Consider the following 27,234-nt stretch of genomic DNA (forward strand, 5'->3'; position numbering starts at 1 on the left):
ATGCTATTTATAGTTGACGGCTTAGTCTTTACAGAAAAAAAATTGAACTTAAATGATATATATTATTTTTTAATACAAAGCTTTTTATAATGATAATTTTAAATATAGTTAACTAACTGTTTGGTTAGTAGTCATTTCTATTCATATTATTTCCCTGCTCTTTGTCTGAAGCCCCCACATGCATATAAATATGTGTGTGTGCATGCATAAACGCCATCTTGCTTGAGGTTGAAACGTAGTTGAGGAGGTAAGGTGTGCTGGCAGGATTTTACCACCAAATGTAGTTAAAAATATCACCGCAGCTTGCAAGTAATGTGCTACAATATGCATAGAATTATCAGATTCTAATAGTAGCGGTAGAATTGATGCTTTAACCTCCCTAGTGGCGCTAAAATAGCCGATCATACTACGAGATCATGAGGTCGTCAATTGTACGATTTAACATCCGTGTAGTTCTGAAAGATACAGCTTTAAGTTCTTATTGTTGATTCCAATTTGCTTGTTTATAATGAATGTCTGATTTGATGTTCGCAATTCTGTTGTTTGCTTTTGTGATATAGATAAATCGTTAGTGACCTAATAGGGTACGTTTGATCACGTGATATTAGGACGCCTCGTGTCGTGTGCCGAATCGTTAAACGACTATCTTGACGGTAACAAAAGAAACGGGATTACGATGTTCATTAAAGTTTTTATTTATATATATTTTTTAAGAATTATATACATCGTGATCATTCTCTAGTTTTCGCAAGTGTTCGGGGGGGAGGGAAAGGGAATTTGGTGCGAAGATGTTGCTAGGACTGTTTCATACTGGTGCACTTCCTACAGACAATGCATTTTTAATGCATTGTTCACAAATAAAAGTGCTACATGATAATAGGGAGATAATTAGCAAAAACACCGTGACGTGGTATCTTTTGCCAGTCCCTCCCTTACATTAACATTCTCTCAGTAAAGAGTGATTTTCATTACCTTTCTGTATTTTTGACACTTGGTTCTGTTTAAGGATGGGGACACGTGTGTACATTGGGCGTCTGCCATACCATGCCAGGGAAAAAGATGTTGAACGGTTCTTCCGCGGTTACGGTCGCATTAATGACATAATGCTGAAAAATGGTTATGGCTTTATTGTAAGTTTATATATTTTCCTTATTAAAAACTGTATCACTATACTTGATTTGTTGTACAGTCTTTTCATTTGGTCTATGCAGCAAGTGGCTTAGGGAGGGAAAACTGTCTTTTAGTGATGGCACCTTTTCCAGCTAATTGTTTATAAATTGATCTGTGTTGTTAGTAGGTTTAATTTTTTGCGTTTGCAAATGTCACCTCTTTGTAAAAACTGATTTCAGGAATTTGAAGACTACAGAGATGCTGATGATGCAGTTTATGAATTAAATGGAAAAGAGCTTTGCAATGAGAGGTAATTTTTGTTCTTGCGCTTGACATCTTGGTTATGATAAAATATTTGTGGTGTGATGATGTTCCATCTTTCGGGACAGATCACAATTTGATTGACAATTGTTACTGAACGCCACAAGTCTGCAGGCCAATAAGTCTTTTAAAACCTATAATTTGGGCTTGTAATCCTGGTTGGGTACAGCACTTTATTACTAATTAATTTTTAAAAAAGTTTGAGGATGTGTACCGCAGTCTTTGTTATTTGTGCTAATTAACGAGTATATGACTGCGTTTTATTAAGAAATGGTTTTGATACTTCTTCAGTGCCTAGCATGGTTCACTTTTTCTCTAATAACTAAATAAACTGAGCAAGGATACTTCTCCCCCAATATCAAAACAAATAACCCCACTTTTGTTTGTTGACTTTAAAATGCACTATCATAAACCGTACTTGGGTCATCACATTTGTTGACAGATATAAAAACATGTCTCTGTGGTGTGGTTATATTTGTGCCATGGAAAAAGAAGGCTTTGCATATTTTTTCAGGAGGAGGTGGGGTATGTAAATGGTATTGACATCAGGGTAACAAAGTGGCAAAGCGCATTTGCATCATATTCTGGTGTAATGATGTACCATCTTTCGGGACAGATAACCCTTGATAGAAAAAAAACTACCTGAACACCAGATATTTAACTTTCTGGCTGCTGTTTCTTTTCTAGAGCCTGATAATTCATTGTCGGTTGCAGAATCTTGGACTGGGTATAGTGGGGAAAGTTGGTTATAAGAAATTTTTGCTACCATTCTGATAAACAAAATATAGTTTGCGCTGGGATTCTTGGTGTGGCTTATGAACATACCAGACACTTTTCATGCTATAACACATATTTGGGTAAAACATCTTCGGATTGGTGCAAGAAAAAATCTAAAGATAATCTTGCGCTGAGACATTTACATTCATGGTTGGGCTTAGGCAGTATACTGTTTTTTTGTTTTGTTTTTTGTTTTTTTTTTCATCTCGAGGTTATTGCAGGAGGTTTTAAGTTCAAGGTAACAGTAGGTAAGCAATTGAGTGACCATATTATGGTGTGATGATGTACCATCTTTCGGGACAGATAACCCTTGATAGAAAAAAAAGCTACCTGAACACCAGATTTTTCAACTTTCTGGTATCTAAATTTTATCTTTTGCAGCTTCTTCCCCAATTCGTCTGACCCTTGAACGCCTATTGCACGATATTTTTTTTTTTTAAGTTGTCTGTTTTGTTTTTGGGGGGAGATGGAATTGAGAAAAGCCTTTGTCCTTGTTTTTTTGTCTGAAGGTCATGTATGCAGAGGTTCGGTTCATATAGCTTAGTTGCTGGCACAGTGTGCAACAAAGTAACCATCCTGGCCCTGGTCCATTTTACTCAGGTGTTTGAAGTCTAGGTTTGTCAAATGAAATGTTTGATCTCCCTACTACCTCCTCTCTTAGTTAAAATCCAAGTGGATTTTAGAAAGTCTTGATAAGTTTTTACAAATACAATTTTCCTTATGACATTGGATTCTAGTTGATAAAAAAACACTAGATATGATTTTAATGATAAATTGAAAAAAATATTTCTTTGCAGAGTGATCATTGAACATGCAAGAGGGACCTCTCGCGGTGGTGGATACTATGGCGGATCATCTTCCCGAAGGTCTGGCTGGATTGACAAGTAAGCCTTAACCCTCTGAGCACTGCATAAAAGTTAAAGTATTACAAAGACTGGTGAAGACGACGGTGCAGCTTGTTTTTTTATTATTGCTCTCATGTGATCATTAGACTAAAGCCTATGCATTTTTTGTAAATAGTTTGAACTTGGCAATAAAAGTAATGAAAATTGCCTTTCCTGCCAAAGTAACAATCACGGCCATTGTGCCCATTGAGTTATCAGTGTGATGTAGAAACATTGAGGGGAAACTCGAGGAGTGAACCAAGAGTTAAGGCACTGAATGATACCTCGCCCTCGTTGAGCAGTTGTTTTCATTGCTGTTAAATAATGTGGAATTTCCTTATTAAACAGTTCATAGATCTGGTTTGGGGAAAAGGTTTTCTGATTTTGGTATGTTTATCATACGTAAATTTGACTATCCCAATTGATTGTTATTTTTAAAATGTAAGATGTGAAGAACTGTTGATCTTTTATTTGTTTCAGTGAGCTAATGATTTGTGTTTCCACAGGGCGCCCAGGTCCTGTAAATTCTTTTTATTTTAATTAATCAAGTACCTGGTACAACCTTTTGAAAATTAGTCATATGGTTGGATAAAACAGTTTTGGAGGCAAAATACTGAACAAACCCTGAAGTTTGAACGCTGAAGTTTAAGGGCAAGCCCTAAGCCTTCAGCTTTCAAACTTCAGGTTTTGTTCAGTGTGCGCTACATTTTTCAAGGTAATGAGCAAAGTCGTCCAAGATAGTCTAGGTGTTTTATCTATTGATCAAGGTAATGGGCATATCCCCCAAGATAGTCTAGGTGTTTTTGCTATTGATCAAGGTGATGGGCATATCCCCCAAGATAGTCTAGGTGTTTTTGCTATTGATCAAGGTGATGGGCGGCGTATTCCTCAAAGGTAGTCTAGGTGTTTTAGCTATTGAACAAGACCTTACAAGTCGCTGGGCACCCTGTTACTTTTCAGGTATGGACCGCCTACACGGACTGAATATCGTCTGATTGTGGAGAATTTGTCATCTCGTGTTAGCTGGCAGGTATGTGCAGACTGTCAGAAGCGTGTATATTGGTATGTTTTGCAGTGAGGGGGGGGGGTTTCCTTCTTTTTAAAGCACATGTGCTTGGAAAAGCAGATTTAGCAGATTTAATTTCGTTACCCCTTCAAGGTTGCCAAAAGGTTTCTAGATACTGGTAATAGAGGTTTTGTTTAATTTTGTTAATGTCCTTAGTGACTGCCTTTTCTCCCCAACCCACCCCACCCTATCTTCACATGTTCAAAGACCAGTTGGTGTCTTTTTTTTTTTTTTTCGATTGCTGCATCTATTGCAGTTTTAATGCCTATGTAGTGCATGATTTTTGCACTTCATGTACAGTTGAGTGATTTTAAATGCTCTATGAATAGGTTTGGTGCTCCACCCATATCTCTTCTTCCCACATCCTCTTGAAATTAAGTAATCCGTCCTCCCTTTTGTCCATGTCGCCTTAAGTTAGTGTGCTACAAATTTCAACTGTATTTTGCCACTGCTTATCAGCATTGGGACTTTTGTGCACAACTTTTATGTGCAATAATCATTGAGTAACATCTTCAAAATAACCCTGTGAGGGTGAGTGGTACACATGATAAGAGAACATGACCTTGCTGCGTCATTTGCATGGCATGACAAAATTTTATTGATCTTACTTTTCAGTTCATTTCTGAGAGCCTGTCTAAGCAGATAAAGTGTAGGTCTTAAAGACAAAATATGTTAATGTTTGGTGGTATGAAACTGCCTTAACAGCTATTGTTTTCCTTTTATGAAAGCTCATGAGACGGTCAGTGCTGGGCTCAATTCGTTCATGAGGTCAAAAGATGTTGAGATCTGAGAATGCACTACACTTGCAAGAAAGGAAAGCTGTACTGGGTGTCTGGGTGGCATGGCGTGGCACGCTGAAATCTAGAAGATTCCACGTGATCTTGCTTGGTTGGCCTTCGTTCTGAGGGGAGGTGTGCGCACGTGCTGGGCCATCTGTATTCTGCTTCTACCTCTTGCCCTTGCCTCGTTCCCTCTCTCCAATCAACCTGGATGGCTGGCCGCTGGTGATGAGGGAAGGAAGAAAGCTGTTTTGTTTTTTTTTTTTTTTCTTCAAAATTTGCCTTGCAGTATTTAGCCTGTGTGCCTGTATTGGCAAAAGCAGGCAAGAGCAAAACCATGACAAGAAAATTTGGGTCTGGGTCACTGGTCCGAGAGATGAGGTGCACTTGGCTCTGGCTGGCTGAGGGTGTACATGCAGGCCTGGCCTAAGCTTGATGGCCACGAGTCCTCAACGTCAGCTGATCAGAGGGCCAGGGCTACACCAGCAGCCACTACTAGATAGGGTCCCCTTGGCCTAGTAGACACAAAGTGCTAATGGAGGTAATCACCCACGGTCTTGTTTTTATAACGGTGAACAAAAAAATAGTAATCTTTCCCAGGTTCTGTCACGGTTATCTAGGTCTTGGCTTTTAGCACGCTTAATTGTTAGGTTCATCAGATGCAAAAGTCGTTGATAATTTTTTCGTTTTTCTGCATTTTCTAATACATGCGATGTGTATGGTAATGTGAAAAAAAGGGCTTTAAGCGTGCTAAAGGTTAAGTACCAAGAATGAACGGCCCCTAAATTGTGGTAAATGTAAATTCGGGAAGGAGGCATTGAGGCAGAACGTTTAGGACGTCTTGGGTTGGTTTTGTAGGTTGAACGGGGATGTGGATTCTGTGAATCTCATACCACCCATTTTTGTTTTGAGGTTAGGCATAAGTTTTATGCCCTCTGGATCCAGATATGTGAGTATCCTTTTGTGTTCTTGGTAGACCTTTTTTATAAAGCTATACTGTTGATTGAAATTTCAATGTTTCTGATAAGGATTTGTATTTGTTCTGCTAAGGATCTGAAAGATTACATGCGCCAGGCGGGAGAGGTTACCTATGCAGATGCCCACAAGCGGCACAAAAATGAAGGGTAAGTGATATGTTAAATTTTGGTTTGGTGTTCTTGTATCTTATTTTGTGCCATGAAGCTAAAATGTGCCGGACTGAGAAGTAGGTGCTTCAATGCTTCTTGTTTGTGATTTTACAGGATCATTGAATTTGCCACCTATTCGGACATGAAAAATGCTTTGGATAAGCTAGATGGAACAGAGATCAATGGCCGGAAGATTAGACTTGTTGAAGATCGTCCTAGGAGGCGCAGGTACATTTTGTTAAATGTAGCTTTTGTATATGATTTTAGTAGTCAAGTGTTTTCATGTTCCTTTTTTAGAATAATATATTTTTCATTATGATTAAGTGCAGGGGTGCACAACCTACAGCTTGCAGACCACACCGAGCTAGTTGTTTTAACCAAATTCAACATAATTTCATCTTTGGGATTCTAGCAAAACCGCCAGATTTTGGCCTGCAAGATTTTATATCATGTCCAGTACGACCCTCTGGTTTAGCATCCTTATAAACAATGATTGATAACAGAACCTTGAAGGTAAGATGATGGAAATGTTTTCTAAGATGTTGGGAAAGTATTATATTAAAATAACACTTTAATGTTTTGTTCAGTCGTAGCCGCAGCCACAGTCGTTCAAGATCTCGTAGTAACCGAAGGAGATCACACAGCAGATCGCAGTCCCGCAGCCGTTCCAAGTCTCGCAGCGAATCTCGCTCTAAATCACGCAGCAAATCGAGATCAAAGTCTGCTAGCAAAGAACATAAGAGCAAGTCTGAGGAAAAAGAAAAAGATAAAGGCAATTCAGGTTCAAAGTCAAAGTCCAAATCAAAGTCTCAATCAAGGTCACGATCAAGATCTGCCTCTCGTTCAAAATCACGATCAAGGTCCAGGTCACAGTCAAGGTCACGAAGCCCTGATGATCGTAAAGATGCCGCCCCAATGAAAAATGGAGGAGATGCTCATGAAGAAAAAAATGATGACCGTGATGATGATGATTGAAGTCGTGCACATGAAATTTACGGACGATCAGAAATATACGCTAGCTGGATTGTACATCGTTGCATCTGGATTAAATACTATTTTAAGAATAAAGGTTTTATTGTTCAGCCAGCATAGTTCAGATTGGATTACAAAGACATGCGGTAGGGTTAAAGACATAGCTTGTAAGATTCCTTTTACTGGAAAATTACCAGATGCTGTCTGCATGTGTTTTGGACTTGGAATGGCAGCGTTCACAAATATGAATAACTTCATGATTCCATTGTTTTAATTTTTTTTTGGCATCTTGTACATTTGTTTTTCACTGTGCAGCATACATGTTTGTGAGATTAAAAGCAACCTAAAAAAAGTTGGTTTTTAATATTTGGCTTAAATGGGGTGGAAAGCACATTTTGAGTACAAATATGTTGAAATCATAAATTGTACAATTCATTTGTATTTGTGGCATGAAAGCATAATCATTCAAATTATGTGCTACACACTTTGGCTAGATCCACATCACTGGGTTGTCAGAACAGTCATGACTTTGTTTTTCTTAGCGCATTTATATAAAGATCAATCAATGTTACTTGGGTTTGATACCCTGCCACTTTTAGGTTATATTTATAATTTACACAGAGACCTGAATGGTAGGTGAGTAGCGACACACCCCATTCCAAGATCTAATAACTTAGGTCTAGTGATCAAACTTTTGTGGCTTAGCATGACAGAACACTAATTCACCAGACCTGGAGGTAGTAATCGACAACAGTACATTTGTATTGTTTGTTCCTTGGCAGCAGCTCAAAACTCGCACGCCCGGGAATGACTTCTTGATATTCTTTGAAGTGAATCTAGTCTGGATTAAGGAAGTTTCGTACCACATTGGAAACAGTTTACTGCGATTATCAGGTTTCGGAAAAGGATAATTTTTCTCATTTAATCACGGGTGTCTGGCACTTCTAAAAATAAATTAGTGCCATATATTGGAAAAATACATCTTGACTATTCTGACACCCCAATATGTTTTGTGAAGTAATCTTTGTAGAGGTGTTTAATAAGTTAAATGATAATTAAAATGTGCAGATGGTTAAGGAAATGTAGCTCTATACAAAAGCTGCACAGCAGGTTTAGAGTAAAGTAAATTAAATGCACAGTTGCATCAGTGACACTAAATGCAGTCGTGCCATCAGTCGAGTCACCCTTACAAGAAGTAACACTACTAGAAACATTTGCACTTGTTCCTTTTCATTTGTAGATTTATTTAGCCATGTGTAAATGACTACTGCAGGCCTGCCTTAGTGCAATAAAGTGAGCTCTATAATTGTCAAAGCACCAAATCTCTTGTATAAGCTGTTGGCCATCTAATGAACTGATCCTCTTGCTCACTCAAGTTATGTCAGAGGATAATTATGTAGTACATTCTTGGGATGAAACCATACACTTCTTGAAAAATGACTTTATTGTACAACACCAAAGCATAATCTATAGCCACCATCATATGCTCAGCACAACAGTGAAAATCTGAAAAATATTTCAAGTGTAAACTTGCAAGATTTGCTTGAGACACTCATTTCTTTTGTTCTGAATCAAAAAGGCCAAGGAATACACACATGCTTAGGACTATGCTCTTGCATGAATGCAGCAACTTTGTATACACTACCATGTACAACAAAAAAATTTTGCACATTTCTCATGTTCACTTGTCACAACTACTGAAAGCACATCTTATGTACAAGTATGTTGTAACATTTATAAAACCATGAAAATATGCAACAAATTGTACAAATCATGGGTATTTGAAGAATGAAAACATAAACATTCTTCAAATTATCACTGGGCTGTAGGTAGCATCCAATGAAAGGTGATCCTGCTTACAATGGCAAGAAACAAAATGTGCCACCATTCTGCCTAAAATCACATGAAGAGCAATGTAAATATTTAGCATATTGGGCCTGCAAAGTACCAACATCAACTACCATAATCTGAACATTTTTAAGGTTAACGTGTACTATTCATTCATGGCAGAATAAAGCTGTAATGTCACTACTAGCTCACAAAGAAGTCGGCTACTGCAGAAGGAAACATTTGTCTGAAAACCATAAAAGCACGCTGATGTCACCACTACAGAAATATGTATATAAGCTCGCTCCCTTCAAACCTAATTCTTCTGTATATAATGCAGATACATAATATAAATAAATACAGGCATGCGAAACTGAAAAGTTAATTGTAGGTCATGAGACTTGCAATGGCAAAGGGTCATGTTAACTTCATTAGACTAAATCTGCTGTAAAACCTTTAATTGCCAGCAATCAGAGTTCTCTTTTTTTAATAATCATCAGAAATGCGAACAAGATTGTGCATTACATTGTAAATCAGTTAAAGATTAGCTTTTCCTTTTTTCTGTTAATGAGTATATAGTTAAAAGAGATGAAAATAGAATTACAGATGCTAGCTTCGTAGATGAGACCCTGTTGATCAGATTTTATATCTTGAAGTCCATAACTCAAGGATTGAAGACCAAGTTGCCAACCATCAGTGAATCAGGAAAAAGATGACTGTCACTTGCCATTTGTCATCACACCATTCATGAAGTACAAATGTATTCAAGCTGAGGAAGTCAAGGACAAGCGAAAAGAGTATTAGCTAAGTAGTGATATGCTGCATAATTCCAGTAGTAGCACAAAAATATGAGAAATGAAGTTCAGCTGATGTCAAACAGTACAAATTTCAGAGATGACTAATGTAAATTAAAAAAAAAAGCAATTAAAGCTGTGCTGTGAAGTTCCCACTCCTTGAGATAATGTGTGAAATACGTAACACAACTTGTCTTTCTGCTAAAGTCCACAAACAAGCTTTCATAATGAAATGTGGGAAAGAATAATCATAATGTTCCAGAGATTTCAGTGAATGAAATGATATACATGTTTTCTGTACCAACAGTAAGTAGTATGCAATTCAGCAGTGCACAACTGATTTCAACAGTAGGCCTTCGCTTCAGCACCTAAATCTTTCAAATTGGAGCTCTTAACAGCTGAAGAAAGAAAACGTAACTTTACATAATGTCAGGAAATTTACCAGACCAAGAAATGCCTGAATAACAGCAAGGATCATATGCCCACAGATATGATAATAACTATGGCTTAAGCAAGCAGGGAAAACTATTTTACACTGGTGTCACAAAACTAGTGGTGTATTCAAAGCGACTTTTCCGTGAGAAGGAAGGTATGTGTAGTAATGAAGGAATTACTGGCATTAGCAAAGTTTTATCCTGTGACTCATCAGAAGCTTCTCTCCATAGTTGTTGACCCTTTACCAAAGTACACAATAAAGTTCCGAATATTTTACAATTTCACGTAAAAAAGTGAATCAATTCATACCATACTATCTATATTTCACAGTTAAATGAGTACACAGTAAAGAAGTCGCTGAGGTAATAGTACAGCATTAGAAGCAAAAACAAAGATCTTCCTCATATGTCTGTATTGCTAATGCTTATCATCCAGCTTCATGGATGCAAAATCTAACAAAAGCAAAATCAGTGAACAAACAGCATGGCATGGGACACAATGTAATTTCCTGTAACACTTTTAGGGGTGAACTTTGTAACAAGAGATCATACCACACTCAAAGCAACTTTACAGGAAGCTTTAACGCTGTGCTCAGAAGTTTGCACAGTTATCGGAATAATAATCTTAGTTTATATTGAAAACTAAGAAAATCTTGATTAAATAATAATAGGTTGCATTAAAGATGAGAAGTGTTAAAACTGATGACAACTTGTAACTTTACCATGATTTCAATCAAGCATTTTGTCAATTCTGATAAATTTGTGAACAAATATCACAATGTTTGTCATTTTAAATGTTATTTTTAGAATCTTTTTCAGTGAAGAATACTGAATTCTTTGCAACAATCTGTTATCGTGGTCATCTGTACTGTATAAAGTGTATGCTGAGATGATCATACAATCAAAAACCATTAACTTCAGTGTGTTCTAGTGCTAAGAATACCATCACCCCAGCTGAATATTAATGCCTTGGAGTCTGATAAAATCTTTATAAAACATTAGCAGTTTAGCTGGGGCTTGATCAACAGCTGCATTGGCATCCAGCTAACTGGATTGAGCACTGGGACCCTAGTCTTGCAAGTGATGGTGGTGGTGAAGAGTGAAATATTTTAGGGGAAAAACCCCATTTCTGTGGACTGAGTTGTGTATAACTGTGACTGCCTACCATCAAAGAAGAATTCAGAGAAAAGGCTTGAAAAATGGGACTTCACAAAGCATCACAATCAGTCAAACAAACAACAGTGCTTTAATTAGTAAAGTGATCAAAACTTGTGTTAGCCCAAGCAAATGGGTCTTTCTGCTGCCTTGTAAATGAAACAAAACTATAGCAACTATCATCCATCGTGCAATACTAATTGCTGCACCAGAAAAAAAGCTTAACCTCCAAAAATGCCTTTAAATGGAGCAATCAGTTTAACCTAATTCTACTTTGATGGGTTTCTAATATTCAGGCTATTAAAACACTTGTTTTTAACAAAGTTGTAGATCCAGTTTTAATTTTTCATGCAGTTTTGTCTTTCTTTGTGACTTCTGATGTATCTCTCACTCTTTCTCCCCTCCCAACATCATTAAGTTGCCCCCACCCCAACCTCCTCAAACCATGATGAACAATGTCCATTGGATTTTCTTGGCAAAGAATATAAACAAACTATAATCAAGTTATCTTCAAAGATACTAAGTTTGAAATTTTCACTTTTTAGTTGCGCAAGGTTTAGCACACCGCAAAATGAATGCTGCATAAATGATCTGCCATGGTGAAAACATCTAAACATAGAATGAAATTCAAAGTAGCAGCCACAACATACTCAAACGTATCATCCACAAATGCACTGGTATATCCATATTTACATTGGGATCAACCACAAAAATAAGCTATACCTCATTCATACTTTTTTGACCACAACAAATTGTTTTCCTATTTGTTTTTGTTGTTGTTTTTTTTTAGTTTATCTTTTCATTATCTCATTGCTAAGAAAGTTGTGCACTAACCAAACAACAGAGGAAACACCTCTTTACCGCTATGTGCAGTTAAAACAAGCGGTGATTTTTCAAGCCGCTTATGACATTTCTATTCTGACATTTATATTATCAACATTTTGTACATTCATATGATGAAAGCTATACCACATAATAATTAGCAAGTGGAAAAACTACATATTATTGGCAACAGTAAATAAGCATCTTGCAAAAGCCAGTCACCTGTTGAAAGCATCGACACCAGTGACTTATTACATGGTCATGAAATGCTCAAAGTGTCAACACCAGTGATTAATTACATCATAAAATGACTGACAGCAAACGGACTTAATAATTATTGTTTTTAAATGGACACATCGGAGATGCTGGTTGTTCATAAGGTACAGCCTATTGTAACTGGTTTATATATGTTCTTTACAAAGCAGGACTTTACACAGTGAGGTAAATATGTAATAATCTTGTCTTGCTGTTACTAGAAAGCCAACGATCAAGTCTGATTTCACTTTTGTTATTTGACGATTATCTTAATGACTGCTAGGCTTCTGAGCACAACAATCAACTATTTTAGACCTTTGATATTTTGCTCAGTTGTCACATGCATTTATAATCTTCTCAGATAAAATTATTTGATGATATTTCTTATCCTGACTATTAAACGTTTTTCTATCAATATTTCATACACACAACCTATTTACAAAAGTTTATCAAATGCAGTTTTTGGATGAGGTCACTATGAAAGATAGGAAAAAAAACCCACACTTCACCATTTAGCATGCTGTAGGTAGATTTGTGCTACAAAACGTTGACATCTATACACCCACAGAAGCAAGTATGAGTTTAGGAGAAATTAGAATTAGAACAACAGTGAATCTAAAACCATGTACATGTCTGTACTCTTAAGTTTCATGGTTTAAAAAAATGCAAAAGAGAAAGAGAATACCATAAAGTTAACAGATTTATATAAAAAGAAAACAGACTCATTTTACTGTCGTTAAACGAAATTTCTAGACTGTTTTTGTTTATATAGATGCAAATATAATAAAAATACATTTATGTACAAATATTTACATTATTTTAATGTGTAAGTTATTTAGATTATTAGCACTGCTTAAAAAGGGACAAATGCACAATGCACATCTGTGATTGATTGTTTGCCAAATATAAAGCAGTGGGGAGAAATTTTTTAAATTGAAAATCTCATTTTGCAGGTAAAGCATCACAGATATCGAAAGAAATTTAACATCATCATCAAATGTAACAGCAACTCAACACAGTAAGTATCACTAATAAAAACTATAGAATAAATGCAATTGTCCATGATCTACTAATACCATTATTATAAAAATTCATAAAGTTGAATTTTTTTTTTTTTTCAGGGAACCCTGAAGTAAGACCCTGTGACAAATCAAGATATTTGCTACTTTCAGGTTTGGCTCAGATGGGATACAAGGAATGTGAGCCAAAACGATTGGATTATATCATCTACAAAAAGCAGCTTTGGAAAAAATGCAAATAAAGGTAAATGGAGAAAATAAAATAAATAAATGGGTAGAAATACTGTGGATAGCCTACCTCCTCATTCTCTACCATCTATTGCATTGAAACAGTACAAGAGTATACACAGCCATCATCTATGTTATCCTTGTATCTTTAATCAAAAGTAAGCCAAAATTCCACTACAAGTCTTAGCACAGATAATGACTTTGTAATGGCAGTGATAGTTTGGGTTTTTTTTTTAGCATTTGATACTTGAAAGTGGCTGTGGTAAGCATGAAATGGTGGTACATGGTATCTAGAGTCATTAGCAAATTTTCTGCTCAGTGTATTTTGTCCCACATAATATGTGCCTGGTGATATAGTGTTGACTGGTGGCAAGTCTTTTCACAAACAGATCAAGTCAAATGTTACTATAACAGGCATGGGCAATCATGCGTCATTTGTTCTCTCCTCAATCACATGCCTGTATATCCATGAAGCATTTCTTCATTTTATCACTATGTTGTAGGGCAAAGAACTGCAAGAACAAAAAAACCATCAAATGCTTATTACACTTTTATTATAAGAAACACATAAAAAAATTGTTGCCTTTTGATAGAGCAAGATATAAGTATGCATAATTCTGGGAAATTACAAATGCACTTCAGAGTATGAGATATTCATTTAACTCATGTCAGCAAGCATTATAATTTTCATATCCTAAAAATGAAGTTCAGTATCTAACAGTAAGATCCACATGCTTTAAGTGCTCTAGAGACTAGATGAACAAGGGGTTTGGTTCTGCCTGCTGTCAAGAAATGAAATAAATGCTGCAAAAGCAAGTGATGCTACTTACCCTTCAGAATATAGTCGGTTAGCAAAGCTGGCACGGTGGGGCTATCTTCGTTAATAGCTTCAAGAACTAAAGGTACAAAAAAGAAATCCAAAAACAAAATTAATTTGCAAGGCAGAGAAATTTTAGAATCTACTGATGTGGAAGTTTGATAAATTTGATGATAAAAAGGTACTTTATATTATTCATTACCCCAACCCCCTTAAAAAAAACAAGCATAGAAAGATAACTGAATGTGTATTTCTGTAAATTTTTTTTCTCAGTAAATACCCAATAAATAATAATGTGCCCCTCCCCCCCCAAAAAAAAAAAACCAAAACAAAAAACCTCCAGCAAACTTCATACGTGTACGCCATACAAATAACTTACTATCTACAGATTACACATATTACACAAACTACAGAATAAGGGGTCAACCTTGCAGCACCTAAAGTCATTTAACAACAATGCAATAATAATACATTTATACCATTACCTTTTTCCCAGCACTAGCAAGGCTCTTTTAATACATACACTCAAGTGCACAAGAACACACCTTTTCAGGTAGACATCAAATTCACTTTCAAAATGCACACACGCAACACAAATATGCAAGCAACACACACACAAATGCATACAGACATGCATATGCATCCATACACACACACAAAACACACATGAATACACACAGAGAGTGGAGGAAACCAGACTACCCAGGAGAAAAAAAAAACCACTAACAGTCAGCCCTATAAATAGATATCACAACTACAAAGAGGTGTGTCACAGACAAGATATACACTCTTTGACATATGATTTTTGCTGTCATGCTGACAATTAAATACTTTGGCTACTATGCCACCAACAAAACATATTTATAACTCTGATATAAGCCTAGTAATTCTGTTGTGCAACAGCACTCCTACTCCTTTAGTTTATCATGCATTCTCCTATATATCCTTCAGAATAAAGTTCAAGTCATATTTCAGAATATTATTCTTAATAACCTGTTTTCTCCTGTGATCCATAATTAACCTCATTAAGATTCAAGTAATTATTGAACATTACTTTTAATGTAGATCTGTAGTTGTTCTGAGGTTGGAGGACCCTGGTTAGGATAGTATGGTATAACAGTTGTGAGGAACTGAAAAAGAACAAGATGAGCAATTAATTTTGAACCAAACAAACACTGTTGTATTCAAACTTTTTTCAATTACTAGTCTTTATTCTCTCTGTTTTACTTTTCTTGAAACAGATTCTTCATTTCGTTTCATATCTAGAGTGTAATATTATTTCAGATGACTTTCTGCTTTTTTGTGTGGATTATGTGCATGCTATACAATACACATGAAATTGCTTATGTACCTGGTTACACAATGTAATAAAAATTTACATGGCTGGCATGTTCCCCTTTCCATACAAAACAAAGATGCCTTCAATAACTTTTGAGTAGTATGACATTGACTGGAAGGGTGAGAGATGAATTATTTACTTATTACAGGTTACAATGATGCTCAGAACAAGTGTCATATGCATCAGCACAAAATTATAAATGACAAAATGAATTTAAAGATACCAAATGATTAGCTTGCACACACAAACACAAACAGAAAGAGACAGAGATAGACATAGCAACAAAATAACAGCAGTGACTTACAGAGCTAGCAGTTTCACTGGTTGGACTAGTAGCATCTGATGCAATCTGATTTAGGTTGGTGCGTGACCGCTTTTTCTTGCGGTCAGCATTGCTTTCTCGGCGTTTCTTCTGGATGGACAGAAGCAAAGAGATAAAAGAGTTCTTGAGCTCTTTGTCATATTCCAGTTCATCTCGCAATGCCAATTCTGTGATCAAGAGTTCGGAGAGCTCCTTGATGGTGCGCTCATGCTCAGCCAATAATTCATGTATTTGAGCACAGGACATATTCTTCAGCTCTGTGATGAACAAAGATCAAATTAAATACACAAAGCAAACAATCACACACTAGTTATTTATAATCAGAAAAGTAGGTGATGTTTGCTGATTTCGACAAGAGGGTCAGAAGGAAAAGACAAAATTTCTTGCAAAGTTGAAATTTTGTGATGTGTGCTTTTTTTCCTTGCAATGTTTACTAACCTCAACATCAGTACTTAGTGAGAGAAAATCAAAATGAATCCAGAGGCTCAGAGACTGACATGCTATGTGATTGCAATTTATTATACCTTTACAACAATTTATTTTAAAACTTTTTAATCTCATGAGAGAAACTCACAACGTATTCCGTTGCCTGAACATGTTAATCACATTTGTCCAAAATGGCATTATATGATCAGTATTTATCCTAAATTCATTTAACATTGGCAATAAGTGGTAATGAAATACATCAATGTAAATCAAATCCAAGCCCACCTTCCCCACCCCTACTTCATTCACCCAGAGGCAGAGGAGCTCAGTCATATCTTGTTTAGCATTGTCATGGAAACAGGTACGCCTCTTTGCCCTACCAGTTGAGAATTAAGGAAACCTCAGACTTCCACCTGATGGAAGTGGCTGGTAATTCCTACCTAAGACATGGGAGCAATTGACCTGAATCATGCCACTTTTCATTATCACATAACATTCATACAATGTACACACACACACCTCTTTTGTCCTTTTCCTACAACACATTCACACACATTTTTCCACTCTGCTTAGCACAGACTTGTTCAACATACTAGACCCCTACGCCAGCAAAAGAAGCCAAAGGTTAGCTAAGGTTCAATGAAAGCCTCTGTAAACAGAACTGAAAAACTAGCTTATGTACAAATGATTGAAGGTTTTGATCACAACAGACTCTTGGCTGACATTTTTTTGTCAATAGACTTGAAGCTAGCATCAAAAGCTAGCATGCTCTCAAAAATAGTGCCAACATACTTGTATACCACGGATCATATTTCCAAATACTCTGCCTCTAGGTAAAAGAGATTGGTTGCAAAAAGAAAGCTTTGCCATCCTTCTTACCAACTGCAATACCACTCTTGAACAGGACTGGCAAATGAACCTAGTTTTCTTACCCATAACCTGTAAATCTAATCATGGTGTGTCTCTGACAATCATTGTTATGGGAATGAGCATGACTGTGGATATGTGAGATGTGTATTTTGTTTAATTTATTGCTTATGGGAGCTCCCAACAAAGGAAAATTTATATTCTGCTGTGGACAGATAGCAAAGACATATTGTACTGATGCTCTCTGCTGTAAGACAGTTAAAGACTGACCTGATTCTGTGTAAAAACGCAGTTTGGCCAACATTGCCTTCAGCTGTCTGTACTGCTCATCTTCTGTCACTTCCACTACATCTTCATCATCTTCAGGAGCAGGCTCCTAAAAATAATTTGTCAATTTTGTCAAAATAAAAACCTGACAACAATAAATACCCTTTATACACACCTTATAAAACCTTTAAACACATTCACAGCAAACATAATTTCTTTTCAAAAACTTTTATGGCCCAGATGACCCAGTGATTGAAATTATCCTTGCTATATGGTATAGCAGCTTTATACAGCAGCAAAAGGGCCAACCCAATCAGTATGGGTCATTGACTGTGGCCTACTCACTCTAACCATGATCCACACTCATCACAACAAGAACAAATGATGACAAACCCAAAACCACAAGCTGTCTCTTTAAACTGATGCCTGTTGTAGTCTATAACCTCTAGAACGTCTGCTGGAAGACATTTTTATCCAAGAACAATTTTAGCCAGATCACTGTGCTGTACACATTTTGATTCATTGCGACTTGTCTGTGTGGAAGCTGATGTTGTTCTCTCTTTCTACACATGTATGTGTGCACGAATATGTGTATGCATAAGTACAGATGAGTGGGTGGGTGAGTTTGTGATCTTTTGGACCCTCATTGCAGCATATTCCTTGGGAATAGTCAACTGGTTGAAATAAAATTCTGATAACTCAAAGTCAAGTACATCTGATCACTACCAAAGCTAACTTTAAAATCAATCCACAAGCATATTTTCATCTTCATTCAGATCAGCATGAACTTGAAATTATGAAGTTGTTTCAGATAAAGAAAATGAAACCATCTATATGACATACTATTTTGAATCACTGACAGGATCAGCATTTCTGTGATTTTATCTTTGACTGTAGATAAAGAAGAATGCTAGGAACAAGACCCATATTTGATGGTGATATTACTTTTCAAAAATGTAATTTTTCTTCTAGTTTAATATGCAGATTTTAACAATTCTGATGATTCTTACTTACAATGTCTATTACACTTAACAATGTAAAATGTAAAGCAGTTTATTATGTGTTTTAAACTAAGCTAGCATGACACACACTTTTAACATATCTTCAATCTCGCTGATGACTTCTTCAGCTGTCTTCACTCGGTCCTCATCCTCATGGTGCAGACTGGAGATTATGAGAGAATGCATGTCGAAGGCCTGTGCCAGCTCCTCATCATCAGAGAGATCAAGTCCTGGTTCATCATTCTCCTGGTACAAAAATATAGCACAAGTAGGGTAGAAGAAATGTGTGAAACTGGTGTTCTATGCAGAGCTGGAAATTAGGGATCTATCATAGTAAAGCAGTTGGCCCTGTAAACAGGTGCCAAATGCTGAGAAAGAGCAGCATGCCTGAGACAAGATATGAACCCAGAACAGCCAATTTTCACTGGACTGGTGACAGGTGCTAACCACTGTGACACCAGATTGCCTTGCAAGTAAGGTATGGAGAAGTGAAATAGAGATACCACAAATATACAGACTTTTATATAAATATGTAAATATAGACTTTTATCAATTTGATGAAGAAATAATGAAACAGATCATTAATTTGACTAGGCAAAATAACCTGCTGTATAACAACTCTACAGCACAAATCCTCCCAATGAACTATGTATTCAGTAGAGTCCAGTTTATTTGTGTGTGAGAGAGAAAAAAAATATCATACTAGATTACATGGGAGGAAGATGCTTAGGTAGTGGTGTCAAACCTGCACCATCGATTTTGATTTTCTGTGTCAATGTTCTTCATTCAGTGCCAGTATATCACAAGCAACTAGATGGCCTTACGAGTAGGAGTAGATGAGCAGGATTAAAGATGGAACTGACAACTTTGCATTACATATTGTCATACCCGCGAACCTCTCTTTTTGTGGTAGCTCATCCAAATTTAGGTAATTGGCTGAATATGGGCACAGAACGTGTTTTAAAAAAAACAACTGAGAAACAACACCTTGCTGCGACCTTAAGCATCGATCCTGAACTAAACTCGTCGGCTATTGTCCATACCCAACGTCGATCCAGAGAGCATGAAACTGCTCCCAGTGCTCTTCGCACCTGATCAATATATCTGAATAATGGTTTACATTTCATGCCCGAGAGATACATTTTCGCGAAAAATATACTTTGCTCTTTGTCACAACGACAACTATTTTAAAAATACGTTAGAGCAATGCTGTAGATAATGAATGTTTTCCATCCACCAAACAACATCGTTTAGAACGATTCTCAAGATTCTTTGATGAAGATGCGACTCCACTAGTTTAAACGCTTATATCGCTTACGGACCTTTCATGTTTGTTTAACCCATCAGACTGGAGCGCGTGACCGTGCTCAGCTAAGCTGTCCCCTGGCATTTGCCTTTGCTCCGCAATGCGTCTGCTATTCACACGCTTGTCTTAAAGAAATGTGAGAATCGGCGACCCTGCAACAAGACTTCTGCCACTGCCAGTGCACTATAACCCTGACGGTGCACGTGATGGCATCGATGTCGCTGGGGTGTGACGCTGCAGCAAGCGCGGCTGGCGTTGTTTGTTGTCTGGGTCTCACTATAGCTACCCCAGTATTGACTTTATTATTAGCACGAGCCTGCCTTCAAGTTGAAAAACAATCATGCGTATATCAGCTTGCAACGCTCGACACTTACACGTGGAGCTATCATCTTCCTTCTCTACACGGGCAACCGCAAACCAAACTCTAATGCTTGGCTTCATTAAATAAGCTCGGCGCATATGTTAGCAAATATTCAATTCTCTGGGGGGAGCAATCATGCTACTCAAAAACACGGCAACTATGATAAGCAAATGATAAAAGTTACTCAGCTGCTAATCGAGCTTCTTTACTTTTTGCGGTGCAACACACGATCGATGACGTCAGAATGGTGGAAGTACGTTAGGAACCTTCTTCGAGCTATTCTAAAACATGCATTCCCGACAAAGATAAAGGGCACTACTATTTGTAACGATCGCCACCAGTTCGCTGGTCGTTCTGCTTTCAGTCACTTCGTACTTCCTTCCTGCACACCCCGAACAGGCGCAGATCGGACATCCACGGTGTATCAACGACAAGCAACAATCAAAATGAAATGTAGCCTTCCAGTAGTCAAAAAAAAAAAGTAGTCGCAAGATCTGTTATAGCAGCGGTTCTCAACTTGTGGGGCGCGCCGTGCTTACAAGGGGGACGCGAAGGTGGTCATTTTTTTTAAAGTTTCTTATACCGGTATTAGTGAAATTAGCTTACATTGCTGGCTAAGGGGGGCGCGCGGACCTACCTTTGTTCGTCAGGGGGGCGTCACAAGTAAAAGGTTGAGAACCGCTGTGTTATAGGCTTAAAAAAACAACCAAACTGGCACGTCAGATTAGATGCCATCGTTGATGTACTCTGTTGTTAACGACTGAATAGAAACTATTCATAAATCTAAAATACAAACGTTTAATTGCTGTCGTTGTACTCCTCTCTTGTGCGTAGCATGCACACACGCGCTGAGTGAGAGAGCAGTGAAAGCACAAAGGAGAGAAGAGATGCACTGATCTAAGATCCACATCAGCAGTGTTAAAGTGAGTGTAAGCAGCATATATATATATGTATTGAAACTCACTCTTGCAATGATATGACTGACCAAGAACGGGCACAGTTGTCACTCCTAGCCACACAATAGAGATATCGTTTCATGCAACTGCATTCTATAGCTCAATTGAGTCGGTACACCGGTATCAAATAAAATGACAAAAGACCAAGTATGATAAAACATTTTAAATTTCTATCAAACAAAATGGTACTAGCAGCAACAGCAGTGTAATGGTTGCAAGTAGGAGGAGATGGTGTAATTTCCTCCCCTCCTCCCACTTTAGTAAACTGAATAGATGGTGGTATACATTCTCACTCTTTTGGTCTGGCCCCAGATACTCCATATCTGTATGCAGAGCAAATTGTCACTGAAAGTCATTCATTCCACATGTCATATACTTAATTAGTTCCATCAACCATGATGTTTGTGAACCTGAGATGACCTAATGCTGAGTACCAGCTTTAAAACTGTAATGTATAAGAACTTTATGCACTGTGTTCAACATGTATATTATGTATGAATGCAGTTATATATTGCCCGCAGATTAATAAAGTTGTACTGTATTATATAATCCAATATATATGCTAACATTACATTTTGTCACAAACCAAACTGTCCCTGAATGTCTGCCAACAAGGGATTTTGTCCAGGTTTTGGAAAATGTCTGGAAAGCCACAAAGCCACTCTTTATCTCTGTTACCAATCTCTCAGGTGGGTGGAACAGCTCAGCAGACCTTCCCGATTTATAATTTCGAAAATATATGATTTGTGATGTATGTTTAGTCCAGTCGTTTTATCAACCAATATTAAATATTCTGCGTGTTAAAAACCATGACAAGCTGTTGCTTAAAAAACTTACTGATTGTTCAACTAGTGAGTTACACCGAAGAATCTTGACTAGGAAGTGCCATGCAAAACTGAAGTGTTGCATTCGGACCTTTAAACAGGCGACACATCTCTTGCAACATAATGAAATGGTCCAAAAGGAAGTTGCTTGACAGCTAAACCAACAACAGACCAACTAATGTTCATCAAAGCACTTAACAGGAAGAACTGCAGTTATTATTGTATCATCTCATGCCTTTGTCTAAAGAATCAACTACTCTGAAACTGGTGTTTTGGAGTTATGCTAAATACTGATCAACATACATCAAACAGCATATTGGTTGGCAGAAGCCAGATCATCACACTGTTTAGCACAATATTGCATTATCTCAAACAAAGTCTATAATGTGACTGCTTGCTTTACACTATCCCCCTCTCTCACTCTTATTCAACCAATTCCAGATAATAGCTATGCACAGTGTTGCAGGACGGAGAAGAAAGGCGCATGACAATGGCTGGAATGAAGTGCTGTAAAAAGATCTGCATCATCACAGAAAAAAAAGGTAGATCTGAAATACATCTAGACCCACCTTAATTCTTTCCCTCCCACTCCGCAGGAAACAGAGAGCCCAGTTTTTAGAGGAGCACCGTTTTGATACCCGTGTTGTGCAGCGAACTTCCCCCTGCTGACCCAATGGGTACCTCGGTGTATAGAGGGTTGGGAAAAATAAGGCAGTGAATGAAAGATGGGAACTGTCCTCACAAAAAGTTGGTAGTCTCTTACACATCAATCCCCAGTGACCAAAAAAGATTAGGGGATTACCTTTACTTTTTCTTTATTTAAAAACAAACCTGCAAGGTCCATGATATTTAGTTCATTTGGCTACAGCAGTTGTAATAATGCTTTCGGAAAGAAGGACTTCCAAGTTTGACTCTTTCTAAAATGTTATATTATTTCTAGTGTTGTTGCCTGTACAGCTTGTTATATCCCTTCAGTGATTAAGCTTGCAAAGTATCATGTATAACCCATTTTTCTAGGACTGTGAGACCAGGCTTACCGGTCTCTCTTGAAGATGGAGTACTTTGGTCTGCAACTGGCGGGCATAGGTCTTGGACCAGTCAATGGGAAGTATATTGCCAAAGTTTCCAGTTATAGTCCACCACATTCTGCAAAAAAGGTGACAACCTATAATTAGCATTTACTGCCTCTTTCCCTTTCTTGGCTCTTTCCTGCTATATGAGTGTGCTGCTCACTAACTTCTGCTATTCTTCCCATCTCAGAAAAATAAAGGAAACAATTAAAAAAAATGCAAGCATCTATTACCCCGCAGTTTGCCTTATGATGATTATAAATCATAAACCATCACAGAAATAAATGGTGACAAATTCATCTTTCCTGTAATGCTGAGTGCCAGTATCAGATAAACATTTTCAGTTTCTCCATAAATGAAGTCCTCTTGTATTTGATTACAACATGTAGCAGATAAGCATGGCATTATATTTCAGAAATGTGTTACACCTTTGAGGTTTGATGATCGTTTCCCTTATAGTGTACAGTGTTACTAACGGTGACTATGACAATAAGAAGGGTAATATACTAACAAGTACATAATTTAGTGGCTTTTAGTTTTATTTTATATTAAAGTTTAGGTGGGTCCTTGTGCTAGGTGTATCAATGCTGGGTTGTTTTGACTATCCAGGTTGTTCTTATTTGGCATAAGTAGAGGTAAAACTAAAAGTATAATTTATTTTTGTCAACATGAATCTCATGCTCACACAATCTCTCTCACTCACTCTAATCAATCTAACAAATAAGGGATAGGAACCCACAAACATCCTCCAATGACTTTTCTTATAACTACATCTATACAAGTAAAGAAACTATTTCAGATGACTCCTTACTGATACTACAGCTTTAAGAGTGATGGTTATATTTAGAAGTTTTTAAGATAGAAAAAGCAAGACCATAAACGTAGAAACAATGCAAAAGCCATCCATTAATAAGAATGTTTGATTTATATCATTCATTAAGAGTTTAAAAAAAAAAAAAATAAAATCAGCTTTTGCAATGTCATGATGAGAGTTATCTGAAGAAAGCTGTTTAATCATATTGAAAGATAACAGTCATATGGTTACAGTAAGAGCTAACAGATGCTTCAACAAAAGCTGTACAGGAGAAAAACTCACAACCAGGTTGTAAAAGGACCACCATGAAATAAAGAAACAAGTGTCAATTCATGCTTTCATGCATATATGACCTACACTATGTGGCGGTACCCTAGAAAAAAAATATAATCCACTTGTGTGACAGACTATTTTTTTACACAAATATAATGCTGAAGTGTGCAGGGGAAAAAAAAATTATGATAGCTGAAGAATTTTTCAACACAACTATATCCATTGGACCATAAAAGGACTCTGATGTGAAGTTTAGAAATCTCCTTCCACTTCCCTCCTTTATGCATAAAAATGGGGATGGAAAAAGGTGAAACTCCAAACTGCAGAGGCTGTTAGTGTTGCCTAATAAATGCAATAATAGTAGGTTTACATTTCCTTGAAATGTGACTATTTAAGTCTACTGTGTCAAGAAATTGGCTATCGAAGGGTGACAAAAGTCTGCATAACCCTGTGCACCAAAGTCTGAATAGCCATGTGTGTAAAAAGCTTTCTTTTTCTTTTTTTTCCATAATTCTGCTGTATGTACATCATTTCTTTTGAATTTGGGACAGACTGAGGTGGGAAATGTTGATTTCTTTTTAATACACTTTTTCATAAGTTTGTTTAGTCCACCCATTTTTCATAGCTTTATTTTTAAATAGTCTGGAAAATGAAGTTATTTCATGCTTTCAAGGATTACTAGCTTGATACTGTCCTTGTGTCTTGAATGAATCGATGTACATGCAAAGAAAGAAGACATGCAGTTCACAGTTTGAAGATGCAAACATATCCAAAAGCCTTAAAGATGTTTTGTGCTTCTGAACGTCTGTGCCTTCATGGTGTTCCTAGGAAGCAAGTAACTCTACAGGTGTGAAATATTGATACCACTCTAAAACATTACAAATGAAAAGGATTTTATATTTACTGCTGGTGAAAACAGAAAATCAATACATAGCACAAAGTGATGTTTATTAATTTACATTCCTCTGTCACAATGCCGCAGTTTCCCTTCTTCTGTTAATATCCAGAATCAAATGTCATATACTACGCACAGCATTTGCATTTTTAAATACTGTCATCTAAGTATACATTTTTATCAGTGTATATATGTTAGCATTTATACATGAGGGTTCTTTCAAAAACTGAAGTCTAGTTAAGATTTTGAAAAACAATGTTCCCTAATTATTATCAACTAAACAACTGTGTTGAAGAATGATACAATGACATTGTGGCTGAACAGATCTAGAAACAAACATTTAGGGAAATGCAGAAATTTTTTTCTGTTTATGTTCTAAACAATAGTTAAAAAGAAAACAAAAATAACAAATGTTTCTAATATTCCTTGCCACCTATATTATTTATATTACCACATTAAAAAAAACTTCTAAGAGAACAACAGTATGTATGAATAACTAAAGAAAATGGGGATGGGGTAGAAAAAGAGAAGAAAACTGCCATACATCTGTAGTCATCAATCAGGGTCATGCACACTGGTCAAATTTTAAAGGATAACATTTTAAACACAGGCAAGAAATGACTCCCTGCTCTTTTCCTGTTCCATAAAACTAAAAGCTTACTATCCAGGGGTACAAAAGAAATATATCCAATGATGCTACCTATTAATAATATTTTTAAAATTATTGCATATTTTCTGTTCAGGTTTATGGATTGCAGAATGTCTAATTTGTAGCACAGATGTACTGAATAGAGACAGAAGTGTTTTTTTTTTTCTGAGGTTGGGGGCGCTGTTGCTACAATCTATGGTTAGACAGAGAACAATGGGGAAATTCCCTGGTCGAACCTCCCAGATTGTAACAACGGTATTATTTTTCAGCCCTTGAAAGATTTCAGTAAATTATTGTGTAGGGCTGATCTAAATACAAATATGCTTACATTGTTCCATGGCAGTTTCTTCGAGAATATTGTTCTGTAATAGTGTAAGCGGAGAATATATATAATTTCTTTGGTCTCCTACGACCGAAATCTATATTTTTATTAATATAAAATTAATGTTATCAATTATCTCTTCGAGTCTTCCTCCCACTAAACAAGCCAAGCATACTGCAGGACAAGACCTTTATGACTAATGGGCCAAGCCACTTGTAGATTTCTCGAATATCAGCACTGTGGGCTGCAGGCCAACGGGTTCTGCGCTTGGCACCGAAGCAATGTTGGCAGAAACCACTCTGTAGACTGAGCCTGAAAGCTGGGGACCTGTCGCCGATCGATCAGCGAAATGAAGCCAAACGATTAGTCATCCTACTTCTCATATAAATAATAATCAATACTTACTGACAGTCACTCATTATTTCCTCTTGGGATCTTATCTGAACAGGTGCGATTTTCTCCACTTGTTCCTCGAAATTACAGAAACAGTTGGATATCTTCTCGTCAAAGGAGTTCACAAGATCCTCCAGCGATCCCGAACACGTCTCTCGAAAATCAGCCACAGAATTGTTCGTGTTGGGCTGCGCATTTTGCTCACCAGTAGAATCCGAATTTGAATCCATATTGTCTAATGTGGCACTTTGGAAGTCATTATACTCATTCCATTCTTCATTCTCAAACGATGCCAGAGGAGCTTCGAACTGTAGCTCCGCCATTTTCGGAACTCTCATACTGCCTGAGCATATGGCCTTTACCTTGAACCGTCACCTTTGACCCGACAGCACCTGTTTGCTCGTCTGCTCGGCTTCGCTACACTTTCTTCTACTTGGCGAGATGGTCAGTGGTGTTTAGTCACGCTCCAGTTTTCCAGCCTATTCCCCTACATACATTCAATCAGAAGCGCTCACTGCCTCTGTCTTCGTGCTGTCAAGTTGTAACTCTTTGGCGAATAAACTGACATTAGTATGCACGCGTCACGAGCCGGCATGCAGCAGTAGTCCCAGCAGCTTCCACGCGCGTTGCACTGTGCCGCCGGTATTGATCGGTGGCCTTTCTGAAATGATTAATAAATTAACGCTGTCCTATGTCTGATGGTTAGGGGTATATCTTCCGCAAAACAGTTATGCTCCTTTCTATGTAAAACAGATCAGATCG

General features: G+C 37.2%; 2 protein-coding genes and 2 non-coding genes across 4 annotated transcripts; 3 read left to right on the forward strand and 1 right to left on the reverse strand.

The window, feature by feature from the left end:
* Positions 1 to 171: 171 nt before the first annotated feature.
* On the forward strand, positions 172 to 7,388 carry LOC112570754 (serine/arginine-rich splicing factor 6-like). The gene is made up of 9 exons (XM_025249356.1): positions 172 to 247; positions 1,007 to 1,130; positions 1,350 to 1,420; positions 3,006 to 3,092; positions 3,599 to 3,607; positions 4,053 to 4,122; positions 5,988 to 6,061; positions 6,179 to 6,292; positions 6,652 to 7,388. Exons 2-9 carry the CDS (start codon positions 1,008 to 1,010, stop codon positions 7,037 to 7,039), a joined length of 936 nt encoding a protein of 311 aa, XP_025105141.1. The 5' UTR covers positions 172 to 247; position 1,007; the 3' UTR covers positions 7,040 to 7,388.
* Positions 2,017 to 2,083, forward strand: LOC112571384. Its single transcript, XR_003100813.1, has one exon. It is a non-coding gene; the product is annotated as a small nucleolar RNA SNORD2 (small nucleolar RNA).
* LOC112571386 lies at positions 2,481 to 2,548 on the forward strand. The gene has a single exon (XR_003100814.1). It is a non-coding gene; the product is annotated as a small nucleolar RNA SNORD2 (small nucleolar RNA).
* Positions 7,389 to 8,462: 1,074 nt separating the features above from the next.
* On the reverse strand, positions 8,463 to 26,967 carry LOC112570753 (fasciculation and elongation protein zeta-2-like). Its single transcript, XM_025249355.1, has 8 exons — positions 26,485 to 26,967; positions 23,094 to 23,202; positions 18,700 to 18,855; positions 17,612 to 17,717; positions 16,031 to 16,305; positions 15,442 to 15,517; positions 14,401 to 14,466; positions 8,463 to 14,082 (listed from the first exon to the last, which is right to left on the reverse strand). The coding sequence occupies exons 1-8, from the start codon at positions 26,808 to 26,810 to the stop codon at positions 14,063 to 14,065; spliced, it is 1,134 nt and encodes a 377-aa protein (XP_025105140.1). The 5' UTR covers positions 26,811 to 26,967; the 3' UTR covers positions 8,463 to 14,062.
* Positions 26,968 to 27,234: the final 267 nt, after the last annotated feature.

This window comes from Pomacea canaliculata, linkage group LG8 (genome assembly GCF_003073045.1).
Source record: "Pomacea canaliculata isolate SZHN2017 linkage group LG8, ASM307304v1, whole genome shotgun sequence".
NCBI lineage: Eukaryota > Metazoa > Mollusca > Gastropoda > Architaenioglossa > Ampullariidae > Pomacea > Pomacea canaliculata.

Coding starts and splice junctions, on each gene's coding strand:
- LOC112570753 (XM_025249355.1), bottom strand. CDS start 26,810: ATGAGAGTTCCGAAAATGGCGGAGCTACAGTTCGAAGCTCCTCTGGCA. Junction 17,718..18,699: donor AGATTGAAGATATGTTAAAA/GTGTGTGTCATG, acceptor AATTATTTTTAG/GAGCCTGCTCCTGAAGATGA. Junction 16,306..17,611: donor GCGTTTTTACACAGAATCAG/GTCAGTCTTTAA, acceptor TGTTCATCACAG/AGCTGAAGAATATGTCCTGT.
- LOC112570754 (XM_025249356.1), top strand. CDS start 1,008: ATGGGGACACGTGTGTACATTGGGCGTCTGCCATACCATGCCAGGGAA. Junction 4,123..5,987: donor CATCTCGTGTTAGCTGGCAG/GTATGTGCAGAC, acceptor TGTTCTGCTAAG/GATCTGAAAGATTACATGCG. Junction 6,062..6,178: donor AAGCGGCACAAAAATGAAGG/GTAAGTGATATG, acceptor GTGATTTTACAG/GATCATTGAATTTGCCACCT.